General features: G+C 44.0%; 1 protein-coding gene across 2 annotated transcripts in view; it reads left to right on the top strand.

Moving 5' to 3' along the window:
* The window catches only part of MORC1 (MORC family CW-type zinc finger 1), a 106,002-nt gene that overhangs the window by 51,025 nt on the left and 38,108 nt on the right, over nucleotides 1-16,869 (top strand). For both annotated transcript variants that reach the window (XM_034790803.1, XM_034790792.1), the window contains exons 16-17: nucleotides 2,327-2,432; nucleotides 4,365-4,503. In XM_034790803.1, coding sequence (XP_034646694.1) covers nucleotides 2,327-2,432; nucleotides 4,365-4,503 — 245 coding nt within the window. The remainder of the gene's footprint in view (nucleotides 1-2,326; nucleotides 2,433-4,364; nucleotides 4,504-16,869) is intronic.

The raw sequence follows: 16,869 nt of genomic DNA, 5'->3' as shown, positions 1-16,869 counted from the left end.
TAAAGGCTGCCAACAAACTGCGGTTTTAATATGCTCCAGAGTGAAAGGGTTATTGGTGAAGGACCGCAGAATTGGAGCACAGCTTTGGCTTTTAATTGATAGTTATCCATTGTTTAAAATTAATTTGCCAAGCTCCTTTTACAAATTGTCCTTACATAACATATTTTTGTGTGAAGCTGTTTCATTCTTTCCCAGCAATGTGCCTCTCTGCCATGCCAGGTTGGGTTCTTTATTGCTCTGTATCGGGACAGGATCAAACCTCAAACTGGGCAGTTTTTATTTGATTTGGGTTTTTCTCAGTTTCTGTTAATTTGTTTTTTGCTTTTTACCAACATAGCTTTGTAAAGACACCTTGCTTTTTTAACTTTTGAATTATTGTCTGAGCTTCCCACTTCCTATGGCAAAATCTGAGTTTACAGATGGCTTGCTATGCCTCTGGTATCCTAGTATGAAATTGATCTCACATTTCAATTGATCACAGTATAATTAAATATACTACTGTGCTTTGTTATCCTACTAAGTAGCTTTGAGCTCCTGTTCCTGCAGTTCTGAGTCAGAAGTTTAATAAAAGGCTTTTTCGTGAAAAAGCCCAGTAAGTAAATTCTCCCACATCAGTGTCACAGAAATAAAGTGTTCCCTACATTAAGTTGTCTGCTCCCAGAAAAGAAACTGCTAGTCATAACACTGTGAGCACAGACTATGACATTTAAATTGGCTCTTGAATTTATAGCATATGAGAAAAATTTAAATTTTATTTCAGAAATAACAGTTAAAACTTTTGTCAAGTAAAAAACATGGATGGAAACATTGTTTTTAAATTACTCATTAGGGTACTCTGTACATTTAAGATTCTGAAGCTATTCTAGTGTAACAAAAATTTGAACCAGTATGAAGTCCAGGATTTGCTGTTTAGTCCTGGCTCAGTGCCAAAATATCTCCCCCTTCTCCCCCACTACACGGAGGAACTTGTGATAGACCTTGAATCATCAGGACTCACTAATACTTGTCATTGATCACTAGACAGCTGGAATGTTCAGCTTTACAGTGCTATATATGGTATTCATTTTCAGCCATGTCAGCGCGTGCTGCTTGTTGGAAATCACATCAGTCTTGTCTCCCCATCCCATTTCAATACAGTTGTAATCCACCATTTGGGAGAAACCCACTGCATTTCAAAGCAGTCTGGAGTTTATTTCTTAGACGCACAAAGCATTTTGCAAATTTGTCAGATCTGCTTGCTAAATTCATGTCAGAATTGAAGAGAGAGGCAAGGTAAGGGAGGGATGGAGCAAGCAAGACAGCAGTAACCTATTTAACATATAATATTTCATGACTTGTCATGGTTAGATATAGTTTGACATCTTGAAAGCATTTGTACTGGTTAACTGATCCATAAATGTTTCAAAATGCTGATCCTGGTCTAGAAATCAGTGAAACTTTAGTTGCTCTAATATAGTTGGCACAATAACTACCACTATTCAGAAAATATACTCCTCGCCTTCTCTTAATACTTAATCCTAATAATAAGGCATTAAACCCAAATTGGATTAGTTCTTCCCCAACAGGTATTGCAGCACTTCATATTTTCCGAATGCCTACTGCAGTATGATCAGCTACCTTTTGGAAAGTGTTCAATAACAAGTGTTCCCGGGGTAGAAATAACACCAAAATAAGTGACAGTGTTGGACAGCATACACTAATTATCTAAAGTTACAGTAGTAAGCGGAGTATCTGCCAAACTGTATGTAAAATGTGAAATTATACATGGTGATTCCTTTGCTAACATGAGTCCAACTAACTGGATTGCCCTCAGAGGGAGAGAAATTATAACTAACGCACCGTAGAAACCTCTAAAAGTTATGTGAAACTGATATGATCTATGAAAAGCTATTTCAAGGCCCTGTACCTTCTCTTTTAGTGGGATTGGAAGCCTTATGCCATAGAATGTGAGCTTGGTTCCTGACTTTCTAACCGAGGTTTGGGGTGGTAGAATCAGCCATTTCTATCCTTGATGGGTCATGACGTTCAAAACCTGTCACTCGTTCAGGACTGAACACTGCCTGTCCTGGAACTTGGGACAGCTGAGCTTTGGGGGAATAGGGAAAGGTAACATTTATATTGTATGTTGCCTTTTTTTTTTTTCAATGGCAGCCATTTGCTGGAATTTCTCTTTTAATATGCCAAAATTAGTTAGTTAGTAGACAGAGGGAAAATGAGACAGTCAAAGCTGCATGTTGAATCCCATTAGCACAATAAATGGGGGGTGAGGTTTGTTTGTTTTGATATGTGCTATGATGTAGTAATTTTCTTCTAACTACTTAATTAGATATCTGCCTTAAATGGAGGGTTCTGTCATCGTCCACTGATATCGAAAACAAAGACCACCGTGGAATCTGGACTTGTGAAATGATCCCTGGTCCTCTGGAAAACAAGTAAGCTTTTGATTAGCAATACTATATAACTTATTAGCATATTAATAATGAATTACCATTTATTAGCCATCTCCCTTGAAGCCAGAGTAATAAACAAATGCAAACAGTAAAGTATAGATGGTATAGAAATATTTGCAAAAGCAAATACCATGTGAAACTTTACTATTGTGATCGTTATATTAGAGAACAAAGGCAGAATAATGGGGGGTGTATCTAACCTTGTTAACTGCAGTAAGTGGCAGATAGTATGTGTATCAGCTCTGCTACTTCGGACACTTGCCACTAATGGCACACTCCAATGGTAATCCCTATCCCTCCTTTAATAATGAATTCAGTCATTGGGAGAAGGGACATTTTGCGGTCACTCACATCTAATCTAAATCTGAGTCTGTCTGGCACACACCATGATTTTAGTGTCCAAAGCTCCATTGCGGAGAAAGCATGCTCAGGGTAATGCGAGTCAGGCAGCAATGTGGTCCCAGCAGGAAAGCTGATCCTGTATTAATTATTCAGGCAGAGAGAGAGGGGTGTGTGTGTGTGTGTGTGTGTGTGTGTGTGTGTGTGTGTGTGTGTGNCTAGGGGTGTGTGTGTGTGTGTGTGTGTGTGTGTGTGTGTGTGTGTGTGTGTGTGTGTGTGTGTGTGTGTGTGTGTGAAGAGAGAGATTCCATGCGCAGCTTTATTACGAAAGGTGACTGTAAAAAATGGCATCTGATGTCTCTACTAAACACAGTGAAACTACAGGTAAGTATTTTTTCTGACTGCCAGTCCTATAATCCTAACGAGGCTCTGACAGTCAAGCTTGGTTCCATCTTTATCACACGATCAAGGTTCCGTGGGCAAAACTGGGCCCTCAGGCCATGTCTACACCACAGAATTATATCGACCTAATTTAGGTTGGTATACAGCCACCGCAGTTATTAAATCGCTTGTGTGCGCACACATACTTGGCTCCTTGGGTCAGCAATGCGCGTCCTCACCAGGAACGCTTGTATTGATTGTATCATCAGTGTGGGGCACTGTGGGACAGCCCCTGAAAGCCAGTGACAGTCAGTGTAAGCAATGCAGTCAATCTAATTACAGACACTGCATCAATCTAATTACATGAGGCACTTACTTCGGTGGGAGCCAAATTTAAGTGAAGACACATCTACAGCTGGGTTGATGCAAGGCAGCTTATGTCAGCCTAACTGTAGTGTAGAGTAGGGGTTCTCAACCTTTTTATTTCTGAGTCCACCCCCAACGTGCTATAAAAACTCCATGGCCCACCAGTGCCACAACACTGTTTTTCTGCATATAAAAGCCAGGGCCAGCATAAAAGCAGGGCAATTTCTCAGGGCCCCACACCATAGGGGTCTTCGAAAAGCTAAGCTGCTCAGGCTTCAATTTCAGCCCCAGGTGGCAGGGTTTAGAGCCCTGGGGCTTCAGTCCCACACAGCAAAGCTTCAGCTTTCTGCCGTGGGTCCCAGACAGTCTAAAACTGGCCCTGCTTGGCGGCCCCCCTGAAACCTGCTCACAGCCCCTCAGGAGGCGCCAGACCCCTAGTTGAGAACCACTGGTGTAGAGCAGGCCTTGGTGGCCACTGTGCAATTAGCATATTGCACAGGCATATCTGACTGGGTCATGGTAAGTAATTCTGGTGCACAAGAAGGAATAGAAACCAGCTCTCTTCCTTTAATCGGCGTTTGCACCCCAGAACTAACAAGAGTTAAAAGTAGTAAAGCTAATTTTTGTCACTGAAATTAACAGAAGTGATGTGGAGTATATTCAGAGAACAGTTCTATTGTGTTAGATGATGCCTCTTTTAGTCACTTTGGAGGGCAGTACTATACTTTGAACCACTGAAGATAATTCCTTGCCAGACAATACAAGATAACAGAGCATGTATTCCTTTTCACTCATTTTTCTCTTATATCGATTGAAACCATATTGTAGGTGTAATAGACCAGAACGTTTACCCTCCATCCCTTTGGGCACTTTGAACAGACTATCACTGTCACCGAATGAAAAAGAAAAACTCCTCTTAGATTCAATCCAGCGACATCAAAGGAAGCTAGAAAACTTGCAGTCCCAGGTGAGCTGTTACCTTTAGCTTACACTGTTTTCCTCTGAGCTGTCTGGCGTTTGTCTTAGGGAAAGTTCCCACTAACTCAATGTGAATCTAAAAATTAAACATTCTTGGTTTGTTTGGTTTTGTTTTTTGAAAGAATGGGGAGAAAAGCAGAATGTGTAAAAACTCTGATTCACGTAGAACATGTTCCATGGCAGTATTTTTCAGTGATAGAGTTGGAATTATTAATCAAGTGAAAACCATTTCATTAACTTTGGTTTAGTAACTATCAAATTGTGAGTTGATCTTTGTTTTTTCTGAAATACATCATGTGAAGTGAAATTAAGTTCTACTAGTCGGTAAGCAAAGCGATATGTAATTGATACTATCTTCAGAGGTGAGAATTGCATAATTTGTTTTGCTCTATCATTTATTTTCTAATAGAAATTAGGATTCTAGAAACTGCTGCTGCAATCTTCATTACCAAATTCTGTCTGGGAGTTAAATATGCACGGTCCATAAATTCCAGAAATACTGGTACCTTTTGGTAGACTTAATATTTACTAGGTACTAAAAGGATAAATAGCTTGATTTCCAGATAAAAAATAATCCTCTCAAATTGGAGTGTATATTAACATTGTTGTCCTTTTTAGGGTGGTAGTAGATATTGGAGACTGGTTTGTTCCTGTAGGAGGCGAAATCAGTGGAGTAAGGTCAAAATATTTTCGTAGTGTGACTAGTTTGTTTTACACTACATACATCAGTCGTTGAACAGAGCTGGTCACAATCAGCATGCAGACAAATCCTTCTTTTGGGAATACAGCCAAACACCAATGCCTGGCTTCAAGGGAACAACTCTTTTGAGCTAGGCATTTCTGAAGGCAGAAAGCAAACTCTTGATGTTAGCAATAACTTTTCCAAAAAATAACCCGATTCAGAAAACTAACAGCACAGAATTTCTTCAGACTGAAGAGTGCTTGTGCTCCAAGAAGAAAGTTGTAAAACTGTGAAAGAGGGCCATAACAATAGTCTAGGAACAGAAAAGGCCATTCTGTCAAACAAATCATTTCACAGCTTGCTCACCATATTTTTCAGCACTGAGCCTTATATCTTAGTCCTATACTCTAGAAATAAATCCTAAATGCATCTGGTAAATTCATTTATTATCGTAGCTGTAGTTTTTCTCCCTAGTTACTTATTCATAAGTTTGCCTAATTCTGCTGAAACGGTTCCATACAGTGGGGACATACTCCACGATTAGATTTCAAAAATCTTCCACTGTTGCTTTTGATAACTTCGCACACTTGTAGTTAGCTCAGCTCAATCTCCTTTTTTCCTGATGTCTTATACGGATAAACTGAATTATTCCGTGCCTTCTTCAAGAAAGTTTCTATGTAAGATTACCTATAATGATCAAAGATGAAGTCAAAATGTCTCATATATAGGCTACATTGTCTCTTACTTTGTAGTAGCACAGGGAAAGAACACCATTTAACACCTGAAACCGCTGCTGTATGCTAAGATTTCAATAATTTTTCCACAATAATTAGCTTTGATTAGTTACAATTTGCTCTTATTTTTAGTATCTTCTGGAAACCTAGAGAACTTGTTTCCAGGACAATTATCCAATTCGTTGCTGGCATGCACAGGCTCCCATGGAAATGCTGAGGCATTGGACTGTAACTAGTGTTATTGCAGTAATACAAGTATTCGCTATAGTATGGTTGTAACAATGCTGGTTCTGGTGGGATCCAACTGAGAGTGCCAATTCAGGACAAATTGCTTAAAGCAAGGCAGTTTCAGCCCAAGGCTGGGGTTCCTTTACTGTTAAGACAAACCAAACCAGCCAAACAGAGAAGACTTCGGTTTTACCCCACTGGCTAACCACAGGTCACACAAGCAATTCCCTTACACCCTCCAGTTTCCCAGTATCCCCACCAGTGCCACTCATTATGGGGACAAATGGTTATGAAAACCAATACACCAGTAAAAGAGAAAAGGTTCTCCCGATCCCAAAGGACCAAGCCCCAGACCCAGATTAATATACAAATCAGAACTTACCCACAAATCACGCTGTTGCCAGTCTTTTAGAATCTAAAATCTAAAGGTTTGTTCGAATAAGGAAAAAGATATAGATGAGAGCAAGAATTGGTTAAATGGAATCAATTACATACAGTAATGGCAATGTTCTTGGTTCAGGCTTGTAGCAGTGATGGAATAAACTGCAGGTTCAAATCAAGTCTCTGGAGTACATCCACAGCTGGGATGGGTCATTCAGTCCTTTGTTCAAAGCTTCAGTTTGTAACAAAGTCCCTCCAGACATATGAAGCAGGATTGAAGACATGATGGAAGAGCTGCAGCAGTTTTTTATAGTCTCTTGTCATGTGGCTTTCTTTCTTTGTTCCCAAGACATTCATCCAGCACATGGCAAGAAAAAACCTTAGAGTTCTGTCCGTAGGCATGTCCCTGCCCCTGCTACCTTGCTGAGTCACAAGGTGTATCTGCCTTCTTTCAATGGCTCAGTTGTATAGCTGATGGTCCTTAATGGGCCATCAAGCAGGCTAGGTAGTGCTAATGCCAAATTGTCTGGGGTGTCACCCAGAAGCATAGCATAAGTTTGAAATACAGACAGCATAGAGCCAATATTCATAACTTTAAATACAAAAATGATACATGCACCCAGATAGAATAATCATAACCAGCAAACCATAACCTGGTCTTCTTCTTCGAGAGATGTCCCTGTGGGTGCTCCACTCCAGGTGTTGGTGCGTCCCTGCGCCTTTGCTCGGAGATTTTTGCAGCAGTACTCATAGCGGCCACGCATGCTCAGAGGCTGCTCCCCGCTGTGAGTCTAGGTTGATAGTACGCATGCATGGCCGGTCTCCTCTGTTCCTTCTCTACCGTCCCCGGCCTGAGACGGAGCTCAGCAGACTCGTTAGGAAATCCCTCACTCTTGCTACAATTACCCTTTTAGTAACTAGTTTGTTGTCAGTTCTTTGTTAGTGTAGTTAATTACCTCGTTTATCTGTTACAAAAAAAAAAAAATTTTGTCAGCCGCGGCCGCTTTGGCCATGCCAGGCTCCACAGGCTTCAAGCGCTATGCTACATGCAAAGAAGCTATCCCACTATCAGATGGCCACTCAAAGTGTATAAAATGTTTGGGGGAAGCCCACATTCCCCAAAAATGTGCCCATTGCTGTAAACTCAGTTCCAGGGCACGGAAGGACAGGGAGCTTAGACTTAAACTGCTCCTCCTGCAGAAGTCTATAGGGTCAGTTTCAGACCCAGGCGCTGAATCCGGCTCCACTACCCTCCACAGCCCCCCCACCTCAAAAAAACTGAAAAAATCTACAAAGAAGGGGCAGTCTTCTTCACCAAAGAAGGTTATGAGGCACAAGGTTTCTCCAGGCAGGTCAACGGTCTCCCTGCCTGTGTTTCCTCGCCTCAGCAACTTTGATGAGCTGGGCTCTTCAGGAACCATGCAAAAGCCGCCTGAGGCTGCGGCGGCGGCGGCGCGAGGCTCCGGTGCCGAGGCATCAGGCTTCCAGTTGCCTGCCTCTATTATGGCACCGTTCGGCACCGCAGCGGACGCGGTGCTGACATTTTACAACATGCCTGATCCCTTGCAGGCTGATGTTGCCCGCCCGGCACCGACCGCGGCACTGACCCCCGTGGCGCAGTCTGACAGGGAGATCACAGGCAAAACCCCTGCTCAGAGGAATGCTCCCGCACGGCAGCCTCCCCCTGCTCAGCTTTCACCTCACGCAAGAGCCTCACTATTTCAATTTACTCGGACAGCAGATCTCCTGGTATCACCTATCCTGCAGTCTCCCCTGATGAATGCATGTTCTTCTCCAATGCCTGAGTCAGGATCTGAGCAGCCTTCCTCCAGTGAGGAGGAAACTGATCCACAGGGAGTTTTTTCTCCATATCAAGACTCCCACTCCCAGACCCCAGACAATAGAGGTTATAAGAAAACTTACCTCATCATACTCTCAGGATCCTGCCTCCTGGGGGGTGAACCCCTGGATGGCACCACCTATGCCCTACCCACCACCATGGCAATATTGGACACCCTGGGCATCGTACCCTCGGGAATACGTGCGCTATGGCAATTCGACCAGGCGCAACACCGATCCAGCGCCGCCACCTGACGAATATGCCAGTGACACGAGACACCTGGCAGCACAGTCACACTTCCAGGATAAACCTAGCCCTGCTCCTATTCCAGCAGAGCCGGAGCTAACACCTGAAGAAGCATTACTTCCCCTTCCTCCGACACCGTCGGATGACTATGCAAAATTCCAGGACCTCTTTAAAAGAGTTGCCAGTGACTTGAGAATTAACTTGGAGGTAGTCACTGAACAACAACATGAGCTAACGGACATCCTACAGCCCCCTTCTTCCTCCAGGGTGGCATTACCAATTAACGCAGCCCTTTTAGAACCCGCTAAGTCCATCTGGCAGACTCCAGCTACAAGCCTACCTACCTGTAAACAAGCGGACAGGAAGTACCTTATTTCTCCAAAGGGCTCTGAATTCCTTTTTACCCACCCGGCACCAAACTCATTGGTAGTAGACGCCGCGAACCAGAGGGCTAAACAACAGTATTCTCGTTCCGCCCCAGCCAACAAGGACAGCAAACGCTTGGACCTCTTTGGTTGTAAAGTATACGCATCCTCGACCCTACAATTTCGTATAGCTAATTATACTGCAGTCCTTGCAAAATACAACCACAAAAACTATAATAAATTCATGGATTTTATTGATGACATTCCAGAACAAAAAAAACAACAGTTCAGAGCTATGGTTTCCGAGGGACAAAGCATATCACGCACCGCTCTCCAAGCGGCCCTCGATGTAGCCAACACTGCAGCAAGATCGACCGCTACAGCAGTAGTCATGCGACGGGGTTCATGGCTCTCCTCCTCTTTTTTTCCTCGAGAAGTTCAGAGCACCATTGAAGATCTTCCCTTTGACGGTGACAAACTTTTTGCTTCTACCACGAACGACGTGCTTCATTCAATGAAGGACTCAAGGGCAACCCTCCGGTCTCTAGGTCTCCAGACACCTATGACCAGAAGACGGCAATATAGATACCAACCGTACCACCGGCCACGCTATCCCGCATTTACACAACATTCCCATAGACCGCAGGAACAACAACAACAACATCAAAGACCAAGATTCCAGCGCCGTCGTCCAAATTCTGCAGGGGCACCTCAACCCCCGCCAACTAATAGGCAAATTTGAAGCCTTGGTCGAGGGTTTAGAAAACAGCGCTCCCACTTCAGCCGACACACCTATCTTTGGACACCGCCTACGACCATTCTCCCATCAATGGAAGAACATTACCTCCGACAAGTGGGTCATAGAGGTAGTTACAATTGGATATGCCATCCCCTTCCTCTCCTTGCCTCCCACCCACCCACCCTCCCCGTCCCTCTTCAGGGACCCTTCTCACAAGCAGCTACTCCTCCAAGAAGTGCAACATCTCCTTCATCTGGGAGCAGTAGAAATCGTGCCAGAACGACACAAAGGGAAGGGTTTTTACTCCCATTATTTCTTAACAGAAAAGAAAAATGGGGGATGGCGACCAATCCTCGACCTCAGGCAGCTCAACAAATTTGTCAAAAAGCAAAAGTTCAAGATGGTTACCCCTCACCACCATAATCCCAGCGCTGGAGCAGGGCGATTGGTTTTCTGCCCTCGACCTACAAGATGCCTATTTCCATGTCACTATACATCCGGCCCACAGACGCTTCCTTCGATTTACCCTCGGCTCGACACGTTTTCAATACAGGGTACTCCCCTTCGGACTGTCCACAGCCCCCCGTGTCTTTTCCAAGCTCCTAGCTGTAGTCACTGCCTACCTCAGGAAACAAGGGGTCATAGTATTCCCTTACCTCGACGATTGCCTCCTCAAAGCCTCAACATTCGACGAGGCTCTCCGGTTCACGCGGCTCACCGTCGATTGTTTCCTATCTCTCGGCCTACAAATAAACAAAAACAAATCCACATTACGCCCCACCCAGCACCTGCAGTTCATAGGAGCAGACCTCGACTCCCGGACGGGGTTGGCATCTCTCCCACCCGATCGCTTCAACTCCATAAGCCAACTGGCCACAATCATTCGCAACAGTCCCCAGGTGACTGCCTGAGACTGCCTACAACTACTAGGTCACATGGCCTCGTGCACTTTTGTCGTCCAGAATGCACGCCTCTACATGAGGTGCTTCCAAGCGTGGTTGGCCACGGTTTACAGACCGAATATGCACTCTCTAAACAAGACTCTCTCCCTACCTGTCCGAGTCAAAGATTCTCTACACTGGTGGACCGTTCACTCCAACCTCTGCTCTGGAGTCCCGTTTCTTCAGCAGGCTCCATCACTCATCCTGACCACCGATGCATCTCTGACAGGCTGGGATTCACACATGTCTCACCACACAGTACAGGGGCTATGGTCGTCAACCGAGACCTCCCTGCACATAAATGTCCTAGAACTTCGAGCTATTCGCAATGCGTGCCGTCACTTCCTGCCACTAATCAAGCATCATCACGTACGCATAATGACAGACAACATTGCATGCATGTTTTATGTAAACAGGCAGGGAGGAGCTCGATCCCATTCGCTGTGCACAGAGGCTATGAAGCTCTGGAATTGGTGCATTGCGAACAACATCCGGGTATCAGCTGCCTATCTTCCCAGGGTAATGAACACCACAGCGGACGAACTAAGCAGACGCTTCCCATGGGACCACGAGTGGGAGATAGACGAGAAAACCATTCACAACGTATTCAGCACTTGGGGTTACCCAACAATAGATCTTTTTGCAACTACAAAAAACAAGAAATGTCCCAATTTCTGCTCCAGAGCAGGACTGGGCAAACATTCCCTGGGGGACGCATTCATGATCTCATGGCACCGAAACCTACTCTATGCATTTTCCCCGATACCAGTTCTCAACAGGGTCCTGATAAAAATACGAACAGACCGAGCCAAGGTGATCCTCATTGCCCCGTCGTGGCCCAGACAACCGTGGTTTCCGTTCCTCATCAGAATGTCGATTCAACCACCAATCTCCTTGCCTCTCATTCCGAACCTCCTATCTCAACAACACGGCCGCTTTCTCCACCCCAACCTGTCCATGCTTCACCTCAAGGCCTGGTTCCTACATGGTTTTCCCAAAGCGAACTAGATTGCTCTGAACAAGTTCAGAAGGTGCTCCTACATAGCAGAACACAATCTACTCGCACGACCTATCTTCAAAAGTGGAAACGATTCACACATTGGTGTTCCGCTAAACACCTTTGTCCCACGTCGGTACCTCTTTCGCTTATACTTGACTATCTATTGGGCCTTAAGCAATCCGGCCTTTCTTTCAGCTCCATCAGGGTCCATTTAGCTGCTATTACAACTTTTCACGACAGAATTGATGACACGTCTGTCTTTGCTCATTCTATCACTAAGCGTTTCCTCAAGGGACTACAAACCTTATACCCAGACATTAAACCACCTACCACCCCTTGGGACCTTCATCTAGTACTGTCTTGCCTAACTCAACAACCATTTGAACCCCTAGCCACGTGCTCCCTTTTACACCTCTCGATGAAAACAGCATTTCTAGTGGCAATTACCTCTGCCAGACGGGCAGGAGAAATAGCAGCTCTTATGGCAGACCCACCATATATGCTATTTTTTAAAGACAAGGTTACCCTCAGATTACACCCCAAATTTCTTCCAAAGGTGCACTCGTCATTCCACATTAATGAGCCAATACACCTACCGACTTTTTTTCCGAAACCACACACGAACTCGTTCGAAGCCTCAATGCATACACTAGATGTACGCAGAGCCTTGTCATTCTATTTGGATAGAACCAAACCTTTTAGAACTTCTTCCAGACTTTTTGTCTCCATTGTGGAGCGCTCCAAAGGTATGCCTATTTCTACCCAGAGACTTTCGAACTGGATTTCCCAGTGCATCCGGTTGTGCTATCAGATGAAGAAGGTTACACCTCCAGACGGCATCAGAACACACTCCACTAGATCTCTGGCTGCCTCTGTAGCATTCTTATGCAAAGTTCCCCTGGCTGATATTTGTAAAGCAGCCACCTGGTCCTCTGAGCACACATTTGTTAAACACTATGCCCTTACTCAAGGCCCCCTATCTGACATACGTTTGGGCAGGGCTGTACTATCCAGGGCGTTCCTATCAGATCCGAAGTCCCTACCTCCTTAAAATACACGGCTTTTAAATCACCTGGAGTGGAGCACCCACAGGGACATCTCTCGAAGAAGAAGAGGAGGTTACTCACCCTGTGCAGTAACTGACGTTCTTCGAGATGAGTGTCCCTGTGGGTGCTCCACTACCCACCCTCCTCCCCTCTACTTCAGAGTTGGGGGGCCTCCGTTGTAGAGAAGGAACTGAGGAAACCGGCCACGCATGCGTACTATCAACCTAGACTCACAGTGGGGGGCAGCCTCTGAGCATGCGTGGCCGCTATGAGTACTGCTGCAAAAATCTCCGAGCAAAGGCGCAGGGACGCACCAACACCTGGAGTGGAGCACCCACAGGGACACTCATCTCGAAGAACGTCAGTTACTGCACAGGGTGAGTAACCTCCTCTTAAACACCTTATTTGACCCCCTTTATACAAGATTTGGTGCCACTACAGGACCTTGGTTGCAACAATGATCTATACAGTCACAGGTTATGTCAGTAACATCACAGTGGTAACACTAATTACAGTAAGATGCTAAATGTCAGTGCTCTTTTGGTAAATTACTGGTCTCTTGTATGTGGACAGACTTTCACCAGTTCCTAGAACTGACCCTGCAGAGGCTGGAGAGTAAGGGGGAGCTTGACTCATCTCTTGCCAAATTGAAAAGCTTCCAGCTATGTGTGTTCTTCTCTTCTTCAGACAGTGTTTTTGATGCAGCACTGTATTGTACCTCCTGTTTTTCTGTCCTTATCTTTGATTGCTCTCCCTTGTCAAATGCCTTTTGAAAATCTAAGTGTAACTACATCCACTGAATTTGCCTTTATCTTGGTGGTAATACCTTCAAAGAACTCCAGCAGGTCAGTAAAACATTGTCTTCCCTACCTGAGTGCATATTGGCTATCACTCCAGCTGTGCATGCATCCTGCACATTTTACAAAAAGGTGTATATGTTTTATTGTGACAACTTAATGCTATCATTTTTCTTGAAAAAATTGTAAGTGCTGATAAGATTCAGCATAAATATTGAGTCCCATTTTTTTTTCTTTCTCTGAGCTGTGTGACAAAGTTCCTCCTCTACCTTGGGGGGTCCTGCACTTATTGGCAGATTTGCTCGCCTCACAGATTCACCATGTGGGTCTGGAAACAACCCAGAGACCTTCCCCTCTGGTAGAAGCCACAGTCCAAGTCAGTTCCTCTTGTGTCTGATCAGGAGTTGGGAGGTTTGGGGGGAACCTGGGTCCGCCCTCTACTCCGGGTTCCAGCCCAGGGCCTTGTGGACTGCAGCTGTCTAGAGTGGGTCCTGGTACAGCTGCGTGACAACTACAACTCCCTGGGCTACTTCCCCATGGCCTCCTCCCAACACCTTCTTTATCCTCGCCACGGGACCTTCCTCCTGGTGTTTGATAATGCTTGTACTCCTCAGTCTTCCAGCAATATGTCTTCTCACTCTCAGCTCCTAATGCCTCTTGCTCCCAGTTCCTCGCATGCATGCCACAAACTGAAGTGAACTCAGGTGCCCTGATTAGCTAGCCTGTCCTAATTGATTCTAGCAGTCTCTTAATTGGCTCCAGGTGTCTTAATTATCCTGCCTGTCTTAATTGGTTCTAACAGGTTCCTGATTACTCTAGTGCAGCCCCTGCTCTGGTCACTCAGGGAACAGAAAACTACTCATCCAGTGACCAGTATATTTGCCCTCTACCAGACTCCTGTACCCCACTGGTCTGGGTCTGTCACAGCTGTTACAGTGGGAGTAGCATCTTTGGGGACTCTAAGCAGGCAGAGAGGAACCGGCATTCATTGGGCATGTGCTGCACATAAGGACCTTTCCAAACAAAATAGTGTTTAGTCTTACAGTTAGGTTTCAGGAAGGTGGACAAGAGGACTTGCTAAACTTTTAATGTTTCCAGAGTGTAATGGTAACTTTTGTACTGAAGGAAACAGAACATTTTAACTACTGAATAGCTACTCTTTGCACGCTGTAGTGTTGTCTTATGTGACACTAAATTTGTTTAGCATTGGAAATCAACTTTGAATCATTTTTAAAATTGTTGTTGCTTGACTAAATACACTTGAATTTGGGGCCACACTTCTCCAGGTGACAAGTTTATGTAAGAAGGTATATCTACACAGTCTATCAAGAAAGTTACAAAAGATTTTGGTCAAATTACATTTTGTGAAAATTATTGCTTTATAACTCATTAAAATACCTCTTGGCTACAGTGGTACAATATTCTACATTTCATGGGTTGGATATTATTGTTTAGCTACAGCAATGAGAATTCAGGATAAGTCCATCGATTTTAATCGAGTTGCTCCAGTTTTATGCCAGTGGGACTGCGGACAGAAATGTGGCCCTAGATACTTAAATACCAAATATTAAACTAGATGTATAGCTACCCCATATGAAAGAAGAGGTAGGATTTGTCTATTCAGATTGCTGTTATGTTACACTTATAATAGAAGTGTGTGCTGGTGAACCATTTGTATGCCAACATGTACTCTTTGGGCAATATTGCTGTCACAGTTTCAGAGTAACTGCACCTGTATTTCCCCTCTGTGATCACTTGAGGGCATAAGATTTCTGGCTCCCAGCCAGCACTTCTCTTGGGTGGAGACCCACATCTCCCTTCCGGCTGACAAGGGATTTTAAGGACTGTACAGCCCCCTGCCATGCATTGTGATGTCCCCAGCAAGGAAGTCTGCTTAAAGGCCAGCATCTGTGTGTTGCCTTCTCTCCAAGCACAATGTTTTTACCTTTGACCACACAGCTCTTCCAATAAAACTCATTTATTATAAGAGCAAGAAACACCACACACACACACAAAATTTAAGAAAGTTCCTACATATTTAGTTAACATACCAAAAATCACTCATCTTCACATAGGGTATCTGGTAGGCAATGTCCCTTCCAACCATTCAGCAAGAATGGGAGTACCCTTAGAACCAAAGGTCCTGTCCATCTGCTGAGTCAAAAAGAAGGCCCTGAGTCAGGTTAGACTCAGCCTTTTGTACTCAAAGCCCTTTCTTTGTCTTTTAGTCTTTGGAAAATCCAGTTTGAATGAGTATATGCAAGACGCCCCAGGGAGTAGAACTTCTCTGGAGTTGTCGTCAATCCCAGGATGAGTGTGTACACACACACTCACACACACAAACACACACTTTCTCTCTGTCTCTGTCTCTCTCTCTCTCTCTGTTCCTGAAGGAGCTGTGGTAACCCTCCTGTGGTAACTGTCATACATGAAACCATTCATAAATTTCAAACAGTGATTCCCCAAAGATATTGCATGGGGTTGAAATATTTGTCACCACTGCTTTACTAAATTTCTCAAGGTAGCATAGCATATTGTACAGTGTGTATATATGTACTTGACTGTCTACTAACTCTCAAAGAGGCACAAACTAAATTGACTGCCAAACTGTGGCTGCCAAATTCACCCCGGCTGCCAAACTGTGCTCTATAATCTAAGCTTACATTTAAATATATTTTTGTTCAATGGGGGTACACAAAAATGTAAATATTAACCAAGTGGAAATCAGTAGTGCTCTAAGTGTGCAGTCAATCTGAAACAATAGCCCTGAGAGGTGTGAAATGCCCCTTTCATCTAAATGGTATCTACTAGCTCTAATTTGAGGATGACAGTATAAACCTCTACATTCTTAACTAGCTACCTGCTGGTAACTTAAACAAAATAACTAAGGCTGTCAGGTGATTAAAAAAATTAATCGTGATGAATCGCACTGTTAAACAATAATAGAATACCATTTATTTAAATGTTTTTGGATGTTTTCTACATTTTCAAATATATTGATTTCAGTTATAACACAGAATACAAAGTGTACTGTGCTCACTTTATATTTATTTTTTATTACAAGTATTTGCACTGTAAAAAACCAAAAGAAATAGTATTTTTCAATTCACCTAATACAAAGTACTGTAGTGAAATCTCTATAGCATGAAAGTTGAACTTACAAATGTAGAATTACACTTCTACCCTGATATAACGCTGTCTTCGGGAGCCAAAAAATCTTACCGCGTTATAGATGAAATTGCGTTATATTGAACTTGCTTTGATCCACTGGAGCATGCAGCCCTGCCGCCCCAGAGCGCTGCTTTACTGCATTATATCCAAATTCGTGTTATATCGGGTCGTGTTACGTCGGGGTA

Source organism: Trachemys scripta, chromosome 1 (assembly GCF_013100865.1).
Source record: "Trachemys scripta elegans isolate TJP31775 chromosome 1, CAS_Tse_1.0, whole genome shotgun sequence".
NCBI classification, from domain to species: Eukaryota; Metazoa; Chordata; order Testudines; family Emydidae; genus Trachemys; species Trachemys scripta.
The sequence above is the reverse complement of the archived record's forward strand: the minus strand, read 5'-3'. Positions and strand labels throughout refer to the sequence as shown.